This window comes from Camelus dromedarius, chromosome 23 (assembly GCF_036321535.1).
Source record: "Camelus dromedarius isolate mCamDro1 chromosome 23, mCamDro1.pat, whole genome shotgun sequence".
In the NCBI taxonomy this organism is placed as follows: Eukaryota; Metazoa; Chordata; class Mammalia; order Artiodactyla; family Camelidae; genus Camelus; species Camelus dromedarius.
In genome coordinates, this window is record NC_087458.1 from 12,347,076 (window position 1) to 12,366,736 (window position 19,661).

General features: G+C 43.7%; 1 protein-coding gene across 4 annotated transcripts; it reads right to left on the reverse strand.

Annotated features, from left to right (window-relative positions):
* Positions 1–9,871: 9,871 nt before the first annotated feature.
* CCDC190 (coiled-coil domain containing 190) lies at positions 9,872–17,378 on the reverse strand. Of its 4 annotated transcripts, none has more exons than XM_010984426.3 (4): positions 17,262–17,378; positions 16,015–16,256; positions 11,366–11,489; positions 9,872–11,078 (listed from the first exon to the last, which is right to left on the reverse strand). In XM_010984426.3, the coding sequence occupies exons 2-4, from the start codon at positions 16,199–16,201 to the stop codon at positions 10,550–10,552; spliced, it is 840 nt and encodes a 279-aa protein (XP_010982728.3). In that variant the 5' UTR covers positions 16,202–16,256; positions 17,262–17,378; the 3' UTR covers positions 9,872–10,549. The 4 variants fall into 4 exon arrangements, with proteins under 4 accessions (XP_010982728.3, XP_064334014.1, XP_031291737.2 ...); XM_064477944.1 differs by having other exon boundaries at positions 16,015–16,362; XM_031435877.2 differs by having other exon boundaries at positions 16,015–16,434.
* Positions 17,379–19,661: the final 2,283 nt, after the last annotated feature.

A 19,661-nucleotide genomic window follows, 5' to 3' on the forward strand; every position in this document is an offset into this window, starting at 1 on the left:
CACAGAATAGCTCTAATTGCAGGATTGTATAGAGACATTCAAAGGCCACCATTCCTCAGCATTTTACTGTAAAACCATAAATAGCAACTGATCCTCTCTAACCATTTTGCCTTGGCATCAACCAACCATGCTGAATTCTGGGCTGGGGCTTTTGATGATTTTAGGAACCAAGTGGGATCTTTCTCCTCTCTCTGGGAATGTCCCACTCTTGGACAGCAACTTTTTTTTTCCCTCTTCTTTTCCTCCATTTGATATCAGTAAAAGTTTTAAATATCAAAAATGATTTGGCTATAAATGGAGAAAAGATACCAAAACGAAATGAAAGGGAAAAAAACCCAAAAGGACAAACAGAAAACCCTAAATAAATCAAGCTTGGTTTGGGAGTTTTACATATACCAACGACACAGGAGACCACAAACAGAGCAAAGGTGGCCGTACATGGTATGCAGAGTCCTCAGGTAACCCTGCACAAACACCTTGTGGCGATCCCAACAAGTGCTATGCACCCATTTTTCATATTCCTCTTAATCGTGGGTTCATAGCTGTAATCAGACCACTTATCCAAAATATCCCTCAGTGGACTTTCTTTAGGGGTAGTTAAAACATTCCCCAGTTTTTAAAGACAGAAGTACAAGACAAAACACAAAAGGCACACACAAATGCTAGTATCCAAAGAAATAACCTGGTTCACAAATCAGGTAAAAGTCCAGCAAATATTTCCTCTCTCCAAAACAGTACCCACTCAAATGCAAACCAAACTGGCTTATTCTGGAGAACAAAAAAGCCCCAAATGGAGAGGAATAGAGTTTCCGACTGTAAACGTAGGAGCGACTTACCTTACTGCACTGAGCCCATTGGTTCCCAGACGCCAATTCCTTGCTCCAACCGCCCAGCACTGGGGCAGCCAGTGCCGCTTCGGGGAATTTTGAAGAGACCATCCTTAGGACAAATAATCCCGGCCGCTGCTAGGGACTTTCCCCCAGATTTACCAACTGGGGCCAGCTGGCCATGAGCAGCAAGGTTCCTGGCTGATTTACCAAAATTTGTTACTGAGTCCAACCTCATATTACTCATTGCATGACAGGCCAATAAATTGAGATGAGTTGTTGGGGCAAGGAAAAATGACTTTATTTGGAAAGCCAGCAGACCGAGAAGATGGAGAACTAGTGTCCCAAAGAACCGTCTTCCCTGAGTTAGAACTCAGGCTTCTTTCACACTAAAAGAGGAGGGGGTAAAATCCTGCTTCCAGACAGACTCCAGAGAGGCTGTGTTAATTTCTTCCAGCCTGCAGCCCTTCACAGGTGGGCCTGGCCAGGTTGCTTCCTATGAGTTAAACAAAGGTATTTTAGCTTAATGATCATTACCTGGGAGGCAGAGTTCCCAGAGATGGGCCATAATGTATAACTTAAGCTTATAGGCAACACCCCTTTAGTGATTAACTTAGAATGGAAAGGTTCTTCACTATTACAACCCTGTAATATTGTATATCAATTCCTTTGTCTATCTTCTTTTGAAATGAACAATGCTATTTTCTTTTTTCCTTTTTTTTTTTTGGTCATAATCTTGTATGGTTTTCTAGCTGTAGTTAAAAATAAGATGTCTATGTTTCCCTTGCAGTTTTCAGAGATTAGACGATGCATGTCTAAATGCTGGAATCATGCTTAATCCTCAGCTGAACATGAAGGCATTTTCCTCTGACCTCTGTTTAAGATAACTTCTGCATTCTAGTTGTGTCCCTGATTTATGAAATAGTGGTGGTAAATGTATGGGGATGCTGAATAGGATAAGTAGGAACAGGTGTTGCCATCACAGCATGAAAAGATAATTTCTATTAGAGAAATGCTGCTAGGCATGGGTTTTTTAATGGGATTCAAAGTCTCTAGGACGCTATAAAAATTGGATTGTTTTTCAGGATGGAATAGAAAATTAGCAATTCTTGGAGTGAATTAATGTGTCAGTGTCTTCCTTCTTTTTTTTTTAACATTTTTTATTGATTTATAATCATTTTACAATGTTGTGTCAAATTCCAGTGTTCAGCACAATTTTTCAGTTATTCATGGACATATACACAATCATTGTCACATTTTTTTCTCTGTGAGTTATCATAACATTTTGTGTATATTTCCCTGTGCTATACAGTGTAGTCTATTCTACAATTTTGAAATCCCAGTCTATCCCTTCCCACCCTCCACCCCCCTGGTAACCACAAGTCTGTATTCTCTGTCTGTGAGTCTATTTCTGTCCTTTATTTATGCTTTGTTTTTGTTTGTTTGTTTGTTTTTGTTTTTGTTTTTTAGATTCCACATATGAGCAATCTCATATGGTATTTTTCTTTCTCTTTCTGGCTTACTTCACTTAGAATGACATTCTCCAGGACCATCCATGTTGCTGCAAATGGCATTATGTTGTCGGTTTTTATGGCTGAGTTGTATTCCATTGTACAAATATACCACATCTTCTTTATCCAGTCACCTGTTGATGGACATTTAGGCTGTCTCCATGTTCTGGCTATTGTAAATAGTGCTGCTATGAACATTGGGGTGCAGGTGTCATCCTGAAGTAGATTTCCTTCTGGATACAAGCCCAGGAGTGGGATTCCTGGGTCATATGGTAAGTCTATTCCTAGTCTTTTGAGGAATCTCCACACTGTTTCCCATAGTGGCTGCACCAAACTGCATTCCCACCAGCAGTGTAGGAGGGTTCCCCTTTCTCCACAGCCTCTCCAGCATTTGTCATTTGTGGATTTTTGAATGACGGCCATTCTGACTGGTGTGAGGTGATACCTCATTGTAGTTTTGATTTGCATTTCTCTGGTAATTAGTGATATTGAGCATTTTTTCATGTGCTTTTTGATCATTTGTATGTCTTCCTTAGAGAATTGCTTGTTTAGGTCTTCTGCCCATTTTTGGATTGGGTTGTTTATTTTTTTCTTATTGAGTCGTATGAGCTGCTTATATATTCTGGAGATCAAGCCTTTGTCGGTTTCACTTGCAAAAATTTTCTCCCATTCCGTAGGTTTTCTTCTTGTTTTATTTCTGGTTTCCTTTGCTGTGCAGAAGCTTGTAAGTTTCATTAGGTCCCATTTGTTTATTCTTGCTTTTATTTCTTCTAGGAGAAAATTTTTTAAATGTATGTCAGATAATGTTTTGCCTGTTTTCCTCTAGGAGGTTTATTGTATCTTGTCTTATGTTTAAGTCTTTAATCCATTTTGAGTTGATTTTTGTATATGGTGTAAGGGAGTGTTCTAGCTTCATTGTTTTACATGCTGCTGTCCAGTTTTCCCAACACCATTTGCTGAAGAGACTGTCTTTATTCCAATGTATATTCTTGCCTCCTTTGTCAAAGATGAGTTGACCAAAAGTTTGTGGGTTCATTTCTGGGCTCTCTATTCTGTTCCATTGGTCTGTATGTCTGTTTGGGTGCCAATACCATGCTGTCTTGATGACTGTAGCTCTATAGTATTGTCTGAAGTCTGGGAGAGTTATTCCTCCAGCCTCTTTCTTTCTCTTCAGTAATGCTTTGGCAATTCGAGGTCTTTGATGGTTCCATATGAATTTTATTATGATTTTTTCTAGTTCTGTGAAATATGTCCTGGGTAATTGGATAGGGATTGCATTAAATCTGTAGATTGCCTTGGGCAGTGTGACCATTTTAACAATATTGATTCTTCCAATCCAGGAGCATGGAATATCTTTCCATTTTTTAAAGTCTTCTTTAATTTCCTTCATCAATGGTTTATAGTTTTCTGTGTATAATTCTTTCACCTCCTTGGTTAGATTTATTCCCAGATATTTTATTACTTTGGGTGCTATTTTAAAGGGGATTGTTTCTTTACTTTCTTCTTCTGTTGATTTATCGTTAGTGTAAAGAAATGCAACTGATTTTTGAACGTTAATTTTGTAACCTGCTACCTTGCTGAATTCTTCAATCAGCTCTAGTAGCTTTTGTGTGGACCTTTTAGGGTTTTCTATATATAGTAACATGTCATCAGCATATAATGACACTTTTACCTCTTCTTTTCCAATTTGGATCCCTTTTATTTCTTTCTCTTGCCTGACTGCTGTGGCTAGGACTTCCAGGACTATGTTGAATAGGAGTGGTGATAGTGGGCATCCTTGTCTTGTCCCAGATTTTAGTGGGAAGCTTTTGAGTTTTTCACCATTGAGTGCTATGCTGGCTGTAGGTTTGTCATATATAGCTTTTATTATGTTGAGATATGTTCCCTCTATACCCACTTTGGCGAGAGTTTTTATCATAAATGGGTGTTGAATTTTATCAAATGCTTTTTCTGCATCGATTGAGATCATGTGGTTTTTGTCCTTTCTCTTGTTGATGTGATGTATTACACTGATTGATTTGCGTATGTTGAACCAGCCTTGTGTCCCTGGGATGAACCCCACTTGGTCATGATGTATAATCTTTTTTATGTGTTGTTGGATTCTATTTGCTAAAATTTTGGTGAGGATTTTGGCGTCAGTGTCTTCCTTTTGTACAAAAAAAATCAAACAAAAACTTTTTGTTATCCCATTTCCCCCAGCAAATTACTGTTCCATTGATTTGCTCTTCTTTGTAGCAAAACTCAGACCTGTCTTTAGTCTCTGTACCCAATGCCTCACCTTCCTTCTTTCCTTCTTCTCTTAAATCCACTTCAATCAGACTTTCATGCTTACCACTCTACCAAAACAGTTCTGATCACTGACAACGTGACTTTCATTGCTACTTGCAATGATCTTCATTTCACTCGACCCATCAGTAGCAGCTGACACAGCTGATCATTTCTACCCTTAGCTTCCAGGACATGATGCTTCCTGATTTCCCTTCTGCCTTTCAGGTTATTCTTTCTCAAGTTCCTGTTCCTCCTGGATGCCTAAATATTGGAGATCTCTAGGGTGCGAGTTTTAGTCCTTGTTCTTACATACACCTCTAGATCCACACTGCTTCTTTCTCCATTCTGCTCTGTGGCTAGAGACACTGGCATGACAAACAATCTACCAGATTCCCTTACCTTCGTGGCTACCAGTTGGCTTTGTCCCTTGGAAGGAGGAGGAGGAGATGGCAAAGTGGGTAAAAGGGAGACTGGAGTTTTTCTTCCTTGGAAGCCTCTCGCTGGGCCAAGATTGGGAAGAGGCTGTGCTCCATTGCAAGTCACACCTCCAGCAGGTGCACTTTATAGCCATAGCTACAGCTGGAGCTCCCTCTGGTTTTTGGTGTCTGCTCTCTCTTGCTTTTACTTAGGAAATCCCAAGGATTTTAGGAGCTCTGTACCAGGAATGAGGACGAAGACCAAATACATATTTATTACACATCACAGTGTCACATCGACATGGCTAAAAGTGAACTTGTTTTCAAGATACTGTTTTGTTTGTTGTTTGTCCTCAGACTTGAGAACTAGAACCTCTCCTTTGTCACCATGACCATCCATCTCAGCTTATCTGGACATCATCCTGCAGTGCTTTGAAATCTAATTTCAGCCTTGAGGACATCCAGCACAGCAAAGGCCAGGAACCTTGCAGCCCTTCCAGATATACCACTGACTTTCCGAGTGTGGCTTTCAATAGGACCTTCCACCAGCCCACCTTGGTGAAATGAAAATGGCAGGGAAGGAGTTATTTTATTATCATTTAGTTCCTGATTATAAGACCGACCACCAAAACAATTGCCGTAGTTTCAGGAAGTTCATTATAGCCACTTGAGCGAGATGGCTGTGAGGGCAACATGGGATGCAAATGTTGCTACTTGGCATGGAAGAACACGTCAGAGCAACGACTAGGGGGTTCATGGCTCTCTACATATGTCTAGCTCATTCGCACGCATTCTGAGGCTCTCTGGGGCATCATTTATCTAACGAATGCTATGAAGTAACAGCCCTCTGCTGTGGGGCTGTCCTGGGCTCTTTATCTGAATTATCTCATAGGCTTGTGACATAGCTATGATACCTCCCTCTTCTGGGAGACCTGTCAGCCTTTCTGTTTATGAGAAGTCCCAGGAAGTTTGGTAAAGGATGGAGTTAGGACCATGAGAGAGAACACATCTTTAAACTCCTGGTAATTCCTAGAGAAGCCCTATCTTGCTGAACTCTTTCCATCCATAACTTTTAATTTTCTTCCTCTACATGTTTAATGCCCTCCTTTTTAATCCAGATTTTACTCTCATTTTCCTTTAAGACTCGAGCTATATTTATTTTTGCTTTTATTTCCAGATGGACCTGGATGAAGATACTGCTGAAAAAAAAATTTTTTTAACCAAATTTGCCAGAACTTGAAAAACATATTAGGGCAAGTAGTCGAGTCTAAACTGGAGATGACGCTCCCTGAAACATGAGCACCTCCCACTCGCATGCCAAGAGTGGCTACATTGTCCATGTGAGCACTGGTGGCGAACCACCCTCTGAGACCACAGGGACACCTTCCTTTCTGAGCCATTGTTTAAGGAGACCTCTGTGTGTGTGCCCTCTAAAGAAAGTGAGGGAAATCCTTTGAGAAAAATATTCAAATATGAATGCTTACACATATTCTACATCTGTCTGATCTTTTATTAATAATATTAAAATACCTATTGGAATTATTAATTATTCTGCTCATGCTTTCCTACATCCTGGAGCCGGAGCTAATGGAGAGATAGGCGGAGGACTCAGGGGCGTCTCTGCAGGCAAGTGCTTGTCCACTTCCTGTCAGTCTCTCCACCTGCTGTGAGATGTTTCAGTCACTCAGTTTGGCAGGTTTTGTGCTTTGCTTTTGAACACACTCTCTGTGCCTTTTGCCTCATTTCTTTTTGCCTCAATATGAACAAACAGTCCTCAGCCAGAGCGTTCAAAGATTTCCCAATGGTGAGTTGCATAATTAAGTATCTCTTTTTATGGCTTGCATACATTTTCTCTTTAACACACACTTTTGAAATAATGTTTTATTAACAATAATTTTGAGTTGAGAGAGTCCATGCTGGTATGGGTTTGATTCCAAGCAGCAAGTGTTAAGTGTGTTTGGAGTCTCTGTGTGTATTTCTTAACGTGTTTTTCTTTAATGAGGAAGGTTTCTTTACTACTCACTTTTGTGCCACATTTTTAATGGAATTACACTTGAGCAGTTCAAACTAATTGAACTAATTACATTAAATTCCATTTACAGTTTCTAATTGATCGATGCCTACCATCTGGACACAGCAGCAACATGTGAACAACTGTAAGAGGTGGGAAGATGGGAGATCTGGGGTATAGTTCCTATTACATCTAGTTAGGCGAAATCTTTCCTCCTGGAGGTCTCACGTGCGCGACATCTCGAGCCGTGTTTGAGGTGAGGACCGTAGGGCAAATAACTGCGTTCCTTGTACAGGCACACCTCACTTTATTGTGCTTTGTAGACACTGCGTTTTTACAAATTGAAGGTTTGTGACCACCCTGCGCTGAGCAAGTCTATCGGCACATTTGCTCACTTTCTGCCCGTGTCACCTTTTGGTAATTCTTGAAATATTTCAAACTTTCCCATCACTGTGTATCTGTTATGGTGATCTGTGATCAGTGATCAGTGATCTTCAACGTTACTATTGCAATAGTAGTCTTGGCATTATTTAGAAATAAAGTATTTTGAAATAAAGATATATACTTTTTTTAGACATAATGCTATTATACACTTAATGGATTACAATATAGTGTAAATGTAACTTTTATCTGCATGGGAAGCCAGATACTTCGTGTGACTCCCTTTATTTCTGTATTCAATTCATTGTGGTGATCGGGAACCGAACCTGAGATATCTCTCATGTGTGACTGTAGTAAATGTTTTTCTTAGCACAGTTGTTTCTCTGTATAGATTAGATTGAGAAATCTCAACTTGGTGAGGTATAAACACGGTATGGATATCATTTTTCTCCCAGTAACTTCCACTAACTTTGCTTAATATCCTCTCAGTCAGATCCAATAACTTCCAGTCACTTCTCTTTTGAAAGTTTTATTTCTGGGAGACATTCTTTTAGCCACATTTAGGTAATACTATTTATGGTTCTGGTCTGGTATTAATGTCCCTCTTCCCCACCCCAGTGGCCCTCCTGCTCTAATGCAGCTTGTTTCCGGCTGAGGAGTGAGGTCTGGCCTCCCCTCCTTGCTCCTTCTGCCCTCAGTGGCCCCAAGTGGCGATGGGGTGAAGGAGGGAGGTGGCTCACGAAACAGTTCACACACCTTAGGCTGTCCTCTGTTTGCCAGTGGTACCTGGTTATGCCGGCTTTGTGCGTGATGTAGGGCTGTTGACTTCTCTTTGGACTGGACCTAGGCTTCCACTGCCCTGGTGCTTCTGGTGTGGGGGCAACGCCCTCCCCCGAGTACAGGTCCCCTGACCCTGCCTTCAGGGCTGTTTCACCCTCAGAGGCTCTGGTCCCTCCAGCTACTGCTAACAGCTTACCCAGTCTCACCCCCACACTGAGGATGCTGGAAATCTGCCCAGTCCCCTGCACAGTCTCCAGACCTTGGGACCTGGGGGAGAGGCTGAGCCACCACCTCTGAGAGTACCCAGATGCCCCTGCCTCCAGGCGAAAGGTGGACTCCCTCCCATTGGGTGGGTTCAGGTTAACCCTCGTGGGGAAGTAAATGAAGACATTGTCTCTCCCCAGTACATCTCTGAATAGTGAATGAATGTAATTTAAAAAATGTCATGTTCTTTCAAAATTGAAGTACGAATTTCCCCTTTTTACTACTTCTTTTTAATTTTTATGGTTGAAGATTTTTATTTATAGGGTTGAAAAGTATGTCATAGCTGAAAATGGAGGCATAAGTTGTTGGACGTCATGTGGTCCCTGTCTCTCTTTGAGTGAGATGGGCAGTACAGGAAAGCAGTATTCTGGCCTTTGTTTCTCACTCAGATTCTTGTATGGAGAGAGCCATTTTACTTACTATGAGCCTCAATTTTTTTTTCTGTCAAATGAGAGCAATTATCTCATTGATTTCCTATCTCAGAGGGTTTTGCAAAGATTTAGTGCAATGGGATATAAGTCGAGTCTTTTGACTCCCTCACCTGGGTTATAACAACCAAAAATGCCTCTGGACATAGTCACATGTCTTTTGGGGAGCGCATTTATACTCAGTTGGGACCTCTGGCATGAATGACTGTAAGCTGATTGGGTGAGAGTCAGTCTAGAGCTCAGGATGGTCTGTGAAGATGAAGAGTTTACACAGTTCTTTAGAATTTAATGGGTTGGATCAAGCAGGACTCCATGCAGCCACTTCCCCTTGGGTTGTGTTGAGTTGTATGCATAAAAGTATGTATCCATTGTCACGAAGAAGGAGAATGTATTAGATTAAATGATAAGAAGAAAATCTGTGCAGTTAGAAGATCTGTAAATGCACACTTTTGTGGCAATGCATGAAATGTCACTCGAAATAGAACGTGTACAATTTGGGGGTTAGAAGAACAGGCAGCCCTGGGTCCATCAGAAATGTGAAGATACAAGCACGATAACAAGGAGGAACGTTCAGAATGTGTGTTTCTTGGGTTCCCAAGAATGTGCTGCACTTGGAACAGGGGTGGTTTAATCAAGTGGTGCAGAGGGCGAGGCCGAGGCCACGTCCTTGTTGCCTGGGTGATGGCCATGAAGTTATGGCCAGCCCAGAAAAAAGACCCATTTACAAGTGGGATGAATGCTCTGGGGAAGTCATCCTTGGCGGGAGGGGGGATTGCTTGTAATGGAGATAGACAAGGAGAAAGAACACATCATAGAGGGCTCGGGAAGTTTGCAAACGATGTTCTCCACCCTGGGAGTCCCTGCTCCGCCAGCCCGGTCACGGCTGGGGTAAGGAAGTTAGAGATCCACCAGTCAGTCTTGTCGCCCCTGGCCTGCCTTCCCGCACTGCTTCGCTTCTTGGAAGAAAATGTTCTAGGGAGCACACTTCTTGTAAATTGTTCATTATTCTTTTATTAGGATCCAAACAGTTTGAAAACAGCAGCTTGAAAGTGGGAATGAGAAAACCGAAATGGAGCTCCCTGGAAAGGAAAGGAGGAAGGAAAGGGCATCAACAAGGAGCACAGAGCTGTGACAGGAGGGTGGGGGTATTTATAGACCACGTGATAGTACTCATTTTCCACTGAGTTCCTATTCTTCCTTTTAGATGTGAAGTTAAAACAAACAGAAGAGCTATGCCATTTTGCCAGCAGGTGGCAACATAAGAATCTCCTACAAGAAAAGGCTTGCAAAAGTAAGCAAGCCCCTTAATATTCTTCCTTTACGACAAAGTCTAGGCATCAGAGTAGTTCCCTTTTTGATGACATCAGCAACAGGTGCACACTGCTTAACACGGTTTCGGAAGATTCACCTCTCCCTTCACTTTTCATACTAGTGTTGCTCATTCAGTGAAAGATTATATTCCCATAAGGAAAATAAAAACTAGGGTTTAAAATAAAATTTATATATATATATGTATGTATATTTGTATTGCTTCCTACCATTGCTTGAGAAACACATTTTCTTTAGTGATTATGACACGTGTTGTTGTGAGATTATATGGGATGATTGGAGAGGAAGTAATTTAGCTGGTCACCCTGTTCTCACGCCCCTTTTCTGCTCTGGACTACGAGGATTCCTTGTGCCCAAAGATCTCCCGGATGCTAAGCAATCTCTCAGACTCGGGCGGGACCCTGTGCCGGAGGTAATGGGCGTTTCTGGCCTTCGCAAACAACTCTAAGTAGGTTGACAATGGGGGCTCGCCTTTGAAGTTTCCTGCGCACTCCGCGGGATCCAGGGGGTTCCGTTTCCCAGTGTTGTGGTCTGGCCTTATGCTGGCATCATTTGATCTGGTCTCTTCTCTGCACACCATTCCATTATCACCAGCTGGGCTGGAACCGGGGCCTTGGTCTACGGTGTGAGGGGAGACTTCTTGATCTTGACACAGAGGAGAGACGCCCTTGTCGGAGTCTTGAGCTTTTGGTGGGTTTATAGAATCTTTCTCTTGGGCTTGTGGCTTCTCTTCCATGAAGTGAGTCGTTGTGTTATTTTGAGGTAGCGATTGCCTTTTGCGTTTCGTGGGACCAGTGTGATGGGAAAGAGGCACCTGGGACTTGGTTTTGTATATTTCTTGGGTCATCTCGGCTGTCAGTGCTCTGGGAAAGGAGGGAAAAGGAAAAAAGTTCTCTGAAAACCAATGAAGAGGCTCATATTAAAAATTTCAAGTTATTAGACCATGGCCCTCTTCAGGGCAGCATTGAGTGAGGTCATAAAGTGGGTGGGAAGAGGGTGAAGGTGAAAACGGGCGGCAACAGTGCCGGGAAATGGCTCTTTCCTTAAGAAGGAGAGGCGGCATTTTTCTCAGGGCAAGGACAATTTAAAGAGGTCATTTGGGAAAAGGGGTTCAATGCCATCACCACGGGTTTAGTACGTATTTTCTTACCTCACTTTATTAGCCTGTGGAACTCTGTGCTTCTGCCCTCCCTGTGGTGAGAACACCAGAACATCTTCTGGTCTCTTCTGACACCCATTGCCAAAGTAAGAGGAGAACCTTTTCTTGATGATATCTGTTTTGAGTTAATTAACAAGTGTTACGAGTTGAATTGTGGTTTTTTTTCCCCGCCCCAAATGTCACATGTTGAAGTCTTAATCCCCAGGACCTCAGAATGTGACCTTGTTTGGAGACAGTGCCTTTACAGAGATAATCAAGTTACGATGATGTCATTAGGGTGAGCCCTAGTCCAGTGTGATGGGTGCCTTTATAATGATGAGAAATTTGGACACAGAGACATAAACAGAGGAAAGGTGATGGGAGGAGACTCAGGGACAAGGTGGCCATCTACAAGCCCAAGAGAGGCGCCTGGGTCAGACCCTTCCCTCAGCCCCAGAAGGAACCAACCCTGTCAGTACCTTGATTTTGGACTTCAAGCCTGCGGAACCATGAGAATGCATTTCTACTGAATGAGCCACCTAGTCTGTGGTACTTGTTACGGCAGCCTTAACGAACTAATACAGTAAGAGAGGAAGGAAAAGAATGCTGGAAACTGGTTCCCTCGGCAGAGAACCAGGGTATGAATGCCACTGGCTCACATGACAGAGTAGGCTGATCTGGCACGATGAATGGAAACAGAAAAACCTAAAGCAGTTTCCCAATATTTGCCTAGAATGCGTTAGCAAGGATTTAGAAACACTGAGGTCAGAGATTTAAACTGGCTCAGGCCCACGGAGGTTTTGTTTGAATTCTGTTTGTTTTATTTGGTGAGCATGGTATTTTCAAAACAAAGTGGGTGTGAGCCATACCTTGAGCTGGTGGCCTATTGCTGCATTTACCTCAAGTATGCGCTCTCCCACCCACCCGAGCCGTGAGCTGTAACTGCTGGCCGTTAGTAAGTGGGGTTCTCCCTCTTTGACTTAATGTGTCAGCGTCTTGTAGGCACAGCTGCCGTAGAGGACCCAGGTTGTTTTCAAGACATCTCACGAGTTGGTCACTTGGGCTTGGAAGTTTTGCACTAGTTTGCTCTAAAGGGAGCGAGTTCCTTAAATCTCCACCTGGTTAGCAGATACCAGCAGAGGGAAATGACCAGATCAAACGCCTGGAATTCACACTAAGCTCCTAGTACTTTCATCTAACCGCTTCTTCGTGAGATGGTCAAGGCAAGAGATGGTCCTTTTTGGACTCTTCTGTTGTCTTCTTGAGTGTGTGTGTGTGTTGAGTCTCTGTGTGTGTGTCTGTTGTCTGTCTGTGTGTCGGTCTTTTCCACGTGAAAGCTTCATCTAATTCCTATAAACTAAGAGACTTTGGGGTACTCCTTCCAGCCTTCACTCTTTTGCATTTTAGATCTGTAGTGCCAGCAGGTTCAGAAATCTGTGTGTGTTTTCTCTGAACCTTCGTCTTTCCCCAGTGTTCCCTCTCTGAAAGCACGGTACCTGTAACCATCCAGTTACCCAATTTAACAACGCTGTTTGAGTGTCTACATTGTGCCAGGCAGTGTATGCTTGACTCTGGTTCTCTTTACCCTTGAACGTGGAATCAGTCATAAAGCCCTGATAATTCCTCTTTCTAAACACCTCAAGGTGCTGATCCGCTCAAGATGCAATTTCACTTTCTAATTATCTCAAGATACTCATTTTTTTTCGCTTGGCTAATAACCTAGTTTAGGCTTTTAAACTGTGGCCTGAACTCTGGAATTCTCCTATCTGGTCAACCCTTCACAGCGCAGCTGGAGTGAACCTTCTAACATTTGGACATGTAATCTCCCCACTCCCAAACCCTACAGGGTGAAATCTAAACTCCTTTGCAAGACCTATGAAGTCGTTTATGACTGGAGTTACTGCCTGTGCTGCTTTGCCTTAAAACATGGCTCCTACACCTTCTCCTTACCCGACACACCTGCGGTACTGAGCGACTTACAGCATGTCATTCTCATGGAGGGGCCTTGGTACTCACTGTTCCATCTGCCAGGAGTGGCCTCGTTCCACATGCCTTAGTGACAAACTGCCCACCATCTCCCTCCCCTGCTCACCTTCATCCTCTTCCTTCTCTAAGTGTCTGCTCACGCATTGCCCCTTTTAGGACATCTCACGGGAAGCCCTTTGATCGACGTAGGAACCTTCTTATGCTCCTGTTCTACTTTGTAAACAACTCTAATTTAGCAATTAGAAATTTCTACTATAATTTTTTTTGCAAGTGCAGTGACCTTCCAATTTAAATGTGAGCATCTTGAGGGCACAGACCGTGTTTTTTCATATCTGCATTCCTGCATCTATCTGAGTTGCCATAATAGTGTTTTGTAAACACTGTCCCACAAAACACCTGTCCCAGAATAATCTGCCTTAGTATCAGTTTGGTTAAAAAGTGTGGATTTTGAGCCTAATTCCTAACCCACTGATCCAGATCTCTACAGGTGAAGATGGAGGGTGTACACTTTAAACAATCCACCGACTGGCGTATAGTTGAATCTCAATAACAATTTTGTTAAATGAATCATGGAAAAATATTGCCTCGTACAGTACCTGATAAATACTGAGACTTAATTCATACTTCTTCCTTCCTTCTCCCCTAATTTTACTGTCAAGAAGTTTGAGGCTCAGAGTGGATGTGACTATCCAAAAGACACAGAGACAGGGGCCTCTGTCCTGAAAAGCATCCGCCTCCTGGTCCAGACACTTCTCATACCACCTGTCACTGAGGCAAACTCTCTGGTCATCAAGGACAGCCACCTACCTCGAACCTGGTCTTTTGAACATCCCACTGAGAGTAGATATCTGGTCCTCAGTATCCTGAACGGAAGTGGGATTCCACCAAAAGGCTTCTAAGATTCTTTTCCATTATGTGAGCTCTCGTTCTATTTGGGTCTAATCATTTATTACAGACAGGGAAGTTGAAAGCAGAGGAGTTCAATTGCTTGCTCAGAGTCCTCTTCAAAGCATAAAGCTGGAGGTTAGAAATAATTCCGAGGCCGGTAATCTGGACGTTACTCTTGGCTTTTGGGCCCATGTGTTAGCTGTGTAGACCGCAGTGACTTTATACTGAATTGTGGCATCTGGCTTTCCTCTGAAACATGCCACATCATTTTCAGAGTTCTTGCGCCTGCCTCACATAAGAAGGGACTGTAATTTTGAAGAGCTGAATTTTGAAATAATATTAAAGTAGGATTATCTGAATTATAGGAAAAGTAGACTAGTGTCTGCGAACTGGGTAACTATGGCAACTTTCAACAGAACAGTAGATGAGTTTCAAGTTTCAATCCTGTAGCGACCCGCTGATTGACAAAAGCAAACAATTATATAGCACTTGTTTTGCATTTAGGAACTGTTCCAGGGCTCACTGAACCCTAAAATGACTTCACAAGGTAGCGAACGCCATTTCACTTTACGTTAGAGAAAACTGAGACAGAGGCAAGTCCAGTAGGCTGTCCAAGACCTCGCAGCTGGTAAGTGGTGGAGTCAGGATGGCGGCCTGACAATCTGGGTCTGGAATCTGTGTTCTTAGCCCTCATGTTTTACTGGATGAAGGCGGAATCCCTGAGCAGGCAGTTTTATTTCCTTCTTTTTTTTTTACTGAATGGTTAAAAAAAGAAATCTTTGGAAGGTCTGAGTTCTGGACACCATCGTGTGGCCCTTCCTTTTGTGATGATCAGTAGCTACTAACTAGAAACTAGTCTTTGAAGTCAGTAGCATTTCTCTTATTGTAACTACTTAACTGTATAGTCTATGTTAAGTGGACAGTCCTCCAAGTGATGTGTACATTTAGAAAGGGTTATTCTTTGGCAACACAAGGTTTGACGGGACGGAATTATTATAAGGAATAAGCTTTGCCTTATTATAAAGAATAAGCTCATGGCTTATGGGTAAAGAGGTGTCTTTGGGGAAAATGACAGAAATGTTCGCCCTTTAGTTTAAGAAGACAAAGAAATCAGTGTATGAATGCACAGCAACTGCTTGTGCAAGGTTTTCTAAACTAAGCAAAATCTGCGGGCTTTAGTGTAAACACAAGGAGGGTAGTTGAGAAATTCACCTCCTACAGAAGAAAGGGCCTGATGCTCAGATGGGTGAACATTGAAAACAACCGGGTGCTCCTTGTTCAGCCCTTTCAGAGGTCAGCCCTCCTTACACACTGCTCTCTGGTCGCTAATCCCAGGGAACTTTTTTTTTTCAACACTTCCCTTTCATAAGATGACTTGCACATTAATAGTGACTCAATGAATGTTTGTTGACCAGGCATAGAAAAGAGCTGAAACCAAACCAACCCAGATAAAGCGAAAGGAAAGCAGAATGAAAATAAAATAAGAGCGCAGACAACTAAGACTTTAAGCCAGAGAGAGCTCATGTGAAAGACTGAAGTGACTGGGAGCCTGAGGACTGCTAGCTCAAGGGTTGCCTGTGGGCTGCTCCAGGGAGCTGTGTAACCGAGGGAAGGACATGGAAGGATGGGCAGCCTAGAATTCAGGCTGAGATCAGAAGTGCTCGCTTCCCTGGTGTCCAGGCATCTGAAAGGGCCCTCGCCAGGAGCCGAGGAGATCACTCTCACCTCAGCCGAGGATGGCGTGCTGCCTGGCTCTGCCTCTCCTGGTCCGGTCCTGGGGTCCTTACCTTGCTGCAACCTCTGCAGGTCTTTTTGGAGCTGCCGCTGCTCCCTGGTCAGCGACCTCACGTGGTGCAGGCAGATGGCCTCTAGTCTCTGCAGTTTCTGGCTGAGTCTGGCTTCCGCCTGCTTGGCGTTCTTCCTCTCCAGATCGAAGTGCTTATTCAGTGGTCCCCTGACCATGTGCCTCTCCATCCTCTTCACGGTCCAGAGAGGATAGAACAAGACTCTCCCAGGCACTGTGACAACGCTGATAAAACAAAACTGGGATCCTGACTCCTGGCTTTTGATCAGAGATCAGTGGTTGAATCCTGTGTATTTCTGAATCCACAGTTGAGGAAGTGGAAAAATTTGCCCTATAGTAACATGAGTTTCCAGAGCGACACGGAAGTAGTGAGGGCCAAGGTGTTCCTCTGAGCCTCAGTTTCCTTGACAATAAAACAGTAATAGATGGTAGGCTCCCTACGCAACCCCCAGCCAGGTTGCTGTAAAGATCAAGTGAAAAATATACGAACAACTCTTTGGGGGAAAAAAACCCAGATGCACTTTATATATACATAAAGCATTATTCACCCAGTGAGAGAATTCCCTTCTACTATTCCTGAAAGTCTCCCCAAGTCTTCTCAGGGGCCTGGAGAGGATGGGTCACTTAGGACAAAGCCATTCTGGGGCCCCTTCAGTTCATTAATTCACACATGGGCGGGTCCACGCAGCCCTTAATCCGACCGCGTGCCAGGTACGAGGCTGAGACCTGAGGGTAGTAGTGAATGAGACACAGTTCTGACTCTCAGAGACTTTCACGTCTGTGACTCTGGAGTCTAATAGCACATGCCAAATCTGAACCCTCAATATTTCAAACAGTGGGAAGAGTGGGATCTGCTGGTCACATAATAGTACAGGCATCCAAAGCAAGTAGTCTGGGCAGCTCTGCTGAGACCACCTGCACTGGACGGGAGCTCCTCCTCCTGCCCTCACCCGTCTTCCTCCTCTGCCCTCTGCAGCACTGACAGGCAGGGATGCATCCTTCCTTCTCTCTGCATCCTTCACAATATGCATGTCAGCGCTAAGAGCACAATATGGGCCCAGGATATAAATGGATTGCTATTAATAAAGCTTTGGTGATAATACCACAGGAAAAAGCTTGGCAGTGAAAGGGAAGATAAGGTCAGGACACAAGGAAGAACTTTCAAGACCGCTTACTCTTAGTCTAAAGTGTAGACTAAATTTTATGAAAGAACCCGTGAGTAGCACTTACCCTCAACCCAGGGATCTCACCGCGAGAATGCCGCCTGTTTCTCTAGCCGTGCCAGGCTGCGCCTGGATTAAGAGCTTGTTTTTCTTCAGTACACTTAGGAGTTTGGTGTCAGGGAAGGAGGGGGGAAAGGGACCTTTGGAGAGGGCTGCAGGGGAGAATTCTGAATACATTTGAAAGCGCTCTTCCGTGCCACCTCCCCTGGTCAGGAATGCCAGCTCCCCGGGGCATGGGCACCAGTCCCAGAGCTGGAAGTAGCTCCGTGAGTTAAGGAAGCCTGTCAGCTGTGCAGCCCTCCCTCCCAGCCCACAGTGCTCCTTCTGGGCTGTGTCCATGGGAGCCAAGAATGAAAGCAAGGAGTGTCTTGCTGTGTTCTCAGTCTCTCCCCCCACCCTCTTCTCCTGTTTTGCCGCACTGGTCCCCACCCCCCTCACAATGCCCGTTCTTACTTGCTGGAAACCAAATCAGGCTCCAAAAGAAGGCGCCCTGTGTTTTGTTTTGTTTTTTTGGGGTTTTTTTTTTTTTTTGGTCAGATTGTGCACATGTTGTGCAGGAGAGTAGTTAATTTGTTTATTTTGCATTCTTGCACACTGTCTGACCTTCCCCAGGCTTCTATCCATGTTTCGTGTACTCCAGGGCATATTTAAGATCTTCAATGTTGTCACAACAGAATTAGGCTGAGTGCAATTTAAATCAACTTTTGCGATCTCACATTGGACCCTGCAGTAGAAGGCTGGTTGGAATATTGGTTATAGAACAAGGTATCAGGAGATTTTTACTGTGGCCTTAGGGCGCATCTGAAAACAAGAGGCATGGATGTGCCACAGTCTAAAAAGAACTGCCAACACTGGGGCCTATTAACTCCCCCAGATGTACTAAGAGGCAGCTCAAGAGGCCCTGGTACCCATAGCCATCACCTAGCAAGCAAGCCATTGTAAGGAGATTACCGGGGAGAGGGAGAGAAAAATCCACTATTCTCACCGTGGGAGGCAATTCCTTTCCCATCCTTTCTCATGAGGTAATTCTCTCACAGCCAGAATTTAAATGAGTGGGTGGAGGTTCCGAGAAAGTCCTCACAGAGAATCGGGTGCCTACACCTGCAAAGACACGTACCTCGCTCCCCGGCTGGAGACCTGACGAATGACAGAACCAGACAAGGGCCTCCACTCCAACCCTTTGTTGCTCCCAGACCTGGTGATAGTGAGGGATTTCTTAGAAAAGCTTCGTTATTCCATGACACCTTGAGAGACATCTGAAAAGGGGAGGCTTGCAGAAATAATTCAAGGTCGAAGGGCAAGAACAAGCCTTAGTGCAGTGAGCCTGGGAAAGGAATGGCGGCCAAGCACATCCTGGGTCCTGCAGGCCATTTGAGTGTGCCAAAGAGGGCCTGAGCAGCTTCCTGGCTCTCCCTGTAAGGACTCAGAAACCAAAACTCCACTGTTTGGAGTTTGGATTTGGTTAATCTATGTGGACAGAGATCAGAGAAACGGTTGCCCTGACTGAGGGATGTGAATGAAGACTGATGGAAAGAAAGGTTGAGGAAACTGTCTGGGGGAGATAGAGGTGGTGGTTATATGTTGCATACATTTGTCGAAACCGACAACCTATACACTTAAGCTGTGAATTTTAAAATATATAAATTACACTTCAAAAGATTGATTGGGGAAAAAAAACCACCTAATTTCACCTAATGTCAAAAATATGCAGGGGGCTTCTACTTCCACCGTGAAGGACTGAGTTTTGTGGGAATTGCCCACCTGCCTTAAAAAATCAGAAAATCAAACCAAATATATTTTTAAAAAGCCTCTTTTCAGATATTCAAAAACAGGCAATGCAGGTTTGTGATCCCTTTGAGATAAGAAACAAGGTGAGCTCTGTGATTGCCCCCAGTTAGTACCTGGAAGCAGTTTTCAGGCTGTGGTGTAGGAAAAGGAACCAAAACAGAGCCCATCTGTCTCTGAGTTGATCGCACAGAGAATGAGGCAAGCAGGCATCAGTGGCCTGAATTTGCAGAACAAAGTACCAGATAGGAGGTAAATACGGAGAAAGAGGAAGAAGGGAGTGGGCTCTAGAGGTCTGCAGAGGGGTCCCTTTGAGTATCCAGTGGCTGAGTATTGATCTACTCATGCAGGGAAGAAATGGCCAATAAAACTGTGGATCAATAAATAAAATATGGTACATTCGTATAATCGAAAACTACTCCACACTGAAAAGAGCTGCCTATGCATGAAACAACATGCATTAATCTCAAAAGCATTATATTAAGAGAAGGATGTCCACACAAAAGATGAAATCTGTACGATTTTATGTATAGGAAATTCAAGAAAAGGTACATTTAAAGTGATAAAAAGCAGACCAGTGGGTGCTTGGGGCTGGAGTGGGGCAAATGGACTGACCTCAAAG